The 4,107-nt window shown below is 37.6% G+C and overlaps 1 protein-coding gene across 1 annotated transcript; it reads right to left on the reverse strand.

Moving 5' to 3' along the window:
- Nucleotides 1-292: 292 nt before the first annotated feature.
- On the reverse strand, nucleotides 293-815 carry LOC132065994 (transcription factor MYB1R1-like). The gene is made up of 2 exons (XM_059459403.1): nucleotides 684-815; nucleotides 293-535 (listed from the first exon to the last, which is right to left on the reverse strand). The coding sequence occupies exons 1-2, from the start codon at nucleotides 813-815 to the stop codon at nucleotides 293-295; spliced, it is 375 nt and encodes a 124-aa protein (XP_059315386.1).
- Nucleotides 816-4,107: the final 3,292 nt, after the last annotated feature.

Raw genomic sequence — 4,107 nt, forward strand, 5'->3', positions numbered from 1 at the left:
TTGATTGATCATATAAGCTTCTATCTTGAAAAATACACATTAGGTACTCTCAGCAAATATACCTACAGTTACAGGCAAAAATACACATTGGGTACAGGTGAAAAATACACATGAGGTACAAGTTTTCATATGAGAGACGAAAATAAAGCTGACAACTACTTCATACACGCCTAATATGACATACCCTCAGCAAATATACCAACAGTTACAGGCAAAAATTCCTTACAAGAAGTCAAAATTCTACACATTATCTGTCAAAATTGGCTGAAGCGCCGGTGTTCTACTTAAATAGCTAGAGAGTTAGATCCAAATTATCCACGGACCCACAATTAGATTGAGACGAAACTGGAGTTGCATTAGTTGGTGATGATACAAAATTAGTTGAAGCAATATCAGCAAACTGATAATTTGTCATGGGAACATAGGCATAGTTGATTGGCATTGCTGAAAGCCTGAAGTTGGAGTTGTTTGATTCAAAGGTTCTTTGCCTTTGCTGTTGTTTTTCCTTAATGGAACAACCCTTTTCGACAAAGTACTAAACAATTCCAAATCAATGATGAGGGACAAGTGTTTCAAGTAATGGACTCTTCTTCCAAATCAATGTCGAAGACACTGGACTTATGGCATTTGAGTGTTCTGTTATCTTTTAGTCTGTGAAAATATTTTTGGGCATGGCTAGCAACTTGTGTTGGTGTCCTGCTTGGCACAAAATCTCTAGCAATGTCAGTCCAGTTTCCTTTCCCAAGATTATCCAATCCAATCAAGAACGCCCTCTGGTCATCCTCACTCCATCTTCTTCCCTTGCTACTACTCATTTTTCTTGATCCTTCTCCGGAGGAAGAATCATTATTATTCTCAGTAGTGATCTCCACCCCAAATTATTTGATGCCTACTTTCTTGGTTTTTGAAGTATGCCCTGTTCTTCCACTATGGATTTCCTTTGCCATATTTCTCACTACGTACTATGGTTTTGCAAATTGCCACGAATTAAACAAAAATAGAATGGGCAGGAACTGTACTTGGAGAACCTTTTTCCAATTATTTATGGAAAAGGGTCAAATTTACCCTCCAACTATGATTTATAGTTTAAATTTGCCCTCCGTCAAAGTTTGGGATCAAGTTTGCCCTCCAAGTATGACTTATAGTTTAAATTTGCCCTCCGCCAAAGTTTGGAATCAAATTTGCTCTCTCTGTCGAAGTTTGGGATCAAATTCCCCCCCCCCCCTCCCCCGGTTAGGATACTTGATAAATTTGTCCTTATATGGATGGAAGTCTGACTTGGAGTCCACAACACAAAAAGTTAGCTACGTTGGATCCACATAGGCTTCACGTAGTCTCCCAATGCCAATTCTCTTTTGAAAAAAAAAAAAGTGCCCCTGCAACATTTGTTTTGTGATAGTGAAGGTTTCTTCATGAACTCTTCAGAGCATTTCTGAACAGAGGAAAACATTTTTTCTCAGAATACATTCCTAAACGTATATCGAAAGTATTATCAGAAAAGTTATGATCCTGCAAAAGTGATAACAAGACAACAAAATAAATTTGTGCAGTTCAGCTTTGAAAATCCATTTTCAGTTCTCTTCAACGAAAATCCATTTTCAATTCTCTTGAATAGTTTTTGAGAGCTTCTGACAGGGAGGCGACAACAATGAGTTAAATTAGCTCCATCGAAGTTCACCTAAGATAGATGTCATGTTCAAAAAAGTTTCTTGGTTAGATAAATTCTATGTTTCTGGAGAGAACAACGAATCCTTGGTCGTATTAAACATTTGTTGCTGCTGCTGCGGAATTTTTCTTACATGCCTCCTATTTTATGCATTACGTGTGTACCTTGATGCGATTAAAACTCCGGCTTTTCACATTACTACATGTGCCTTAGTGTCAGCAATAGTCTAGACGGGTTAAGAGAATTGGGATTGGGAAACGGGTTAAAAAGAGAATTGCATTTGGGAGTCTACTTGGAGCCTATGTGGATCCCTCGTGGATAATTTTTTTGTGTTGTGGAGTCTAAGTCAGACTTCCATCCATATAAGGGCAAATTTATCAAATATCCTAATGGGGAGGGCAAATTTGATCCCAAAATTCGACGAAGAGGGCAAATTTGATCCCAAACTTTGACGGAGGGCAAATTTAAACTATAAGCCATACTTGGAGGGCAAATTTGATCCCAAACTTTGACGGAGAGGGTAAATTTGATCCCAAACTTTGACGGAGGGCAAATTTAAACTATAAACTATACTTGGAGGGTAAATTTGACCCTTTTCCCAATTATTTATAACTGGTCCGTGTATCTCATAATATGTGAGGAGCGCAACCGGTATGTTAACATTAGGAAACTACCGAGTACCAAATTGGGAAATAATTCAACAGTAGCTTACTGAAAATATTGTACTAGAAAGGAGCTATCAATTTGAGTCCAAATTTGAGCTAATTTAGGGCCTGTTTAGGTTTTGATTATAAATACCGATAATAGTAATTGGGATTAGAGGGTGTCTGGCTCGGCTAAATCAAGTTTTAAATACTTGGGGCCTCTAATTAAAACACCGTTGACTAAGACTCAGTTGGGAATTTAGACCCCACATTTTAATCCTTCAATTTCAAAATATAGACCCTATTTAGGATTAGTGCTAATTAACTCAACTCTCTTCATCTAAGGTTTCAAATCAGCCCCCAAATTTTAAGAAGTATGAATTGGTCCAAAGTAAATTGATGATAATATGGCAGAAATAGAAAAAATCGTAGGTGCCTCGCCAATTGCTTCTTCTTCTTCTTCTTCTTCTTTACCGTTGCGGCCATTAATCTTCCATCTTCCAGCTCGTTCAAGATCATAAAATTGCTCAAATTCAGCCTCATTCCCTTCAACCCCCTCTATTCATCCCCTTCATCCTGTTGGAATACCTCCATTTTTGTTCTGGAAAGCTTCATCCATACTATCAAAATTGATCATCAATTTATGAGTTCAATTGCTTGGGCATTAATCGCAATGGATTTAACCCTGGATACTTTCATCTGGTAAGTTGTAAAATCCTTTGTTTCTTTAAATTTGTGAGGATTTGATTTTCTGATTCTCATTAATGTTAAAATATGTTCAATGCCAGTCGACAGATGCACATCAAACGCAGAGAATCAACTAAGGTAAACACTAAGTATAGGATGCCTTTGTTGAAGCTATAAGAAATACTACTATCAAACAATGGAATCAGAACAAACAAGAATTTCGTATTTTTCTTTTAGATAACTCCAGAATCACAAAGCAATTAGGAGCTCACGACATTTATTGTGGTCAGCCATATAGATTATAACCATAAGCCTTTTCCTCGCACCAAATTAATATCATATACACCTTTACATCCACAATATTTACTCTCTCCAACGTCATATTCACCAGGGCAGGCTTAAAAAAACATTGAGGTTATACAATTCTGATCGATCTACCCTTTCAAGCACAATCAACATTATAATCGTGCCTGTTCCAACGCCTCATTTTAAACTCAATGATCGTACACAAAAAAATTCAGGACAAGTAATGAAAGTGCAAAGAGGGGGGGGGGGGGGGGGGGGGGTGAATTGTAAATTTTCGTTACGGTAGTCGACTAGGTTAGACCAATAGTCGGCGCTCGCTCGTAAAACACAAAGCGTAAAATGCGAGAGGTAAATGACACTAGAAGTTTTATCTTGGTTGATTCAATGTGAATCCTAGTCCGGTCCCTTGGGTTGCAAGGGTGATCTCGGCTTTTAGTTAAAGGTTTGGTACAATCGAGGTTTGAATGAAGCTCCTACGTCTACATTCAATTGCTCTTAATCTTTTTGATACAAAGCCTCACAAACTATATTATAACTCTCCTTTCTTTTTTCTTACACTATAAATCACTCAGACATACAATGCTTATGAAAAGTAAAGTAGAGTACTAGGAGAATGAGACTAAGCATGGAATATAGGTTTGTGAGGTAGCCCCTCTTATAGCTGTTTGCAGAGAGATCAACCCAAGGGTTTTGATCCTTGAAAACAGAAATTATCGATTCTATTTCCAAGAATAAAGTTTTGGAGCATTTCTTGCTTTCCTTGTGCGTTGAGGCGGCATTGTCAATCAACAGATTGTTACTCTT

This window comes from Lycium ferocissimum, chromosome 8, assembly GCF_029784015.1.
Source record: "Lycium ferocissimum isolate CSIRO_LF1 chromosome 8, AGI_CSIRO_Lferr_CH_V1, whole genome shotgun sequence".
NCBI lineage: Eukaryota > Viridiplantae > Streptophyta > Magnoliopsida > Solanales > Solanaceae > Lycium > Lycium ferocissimum.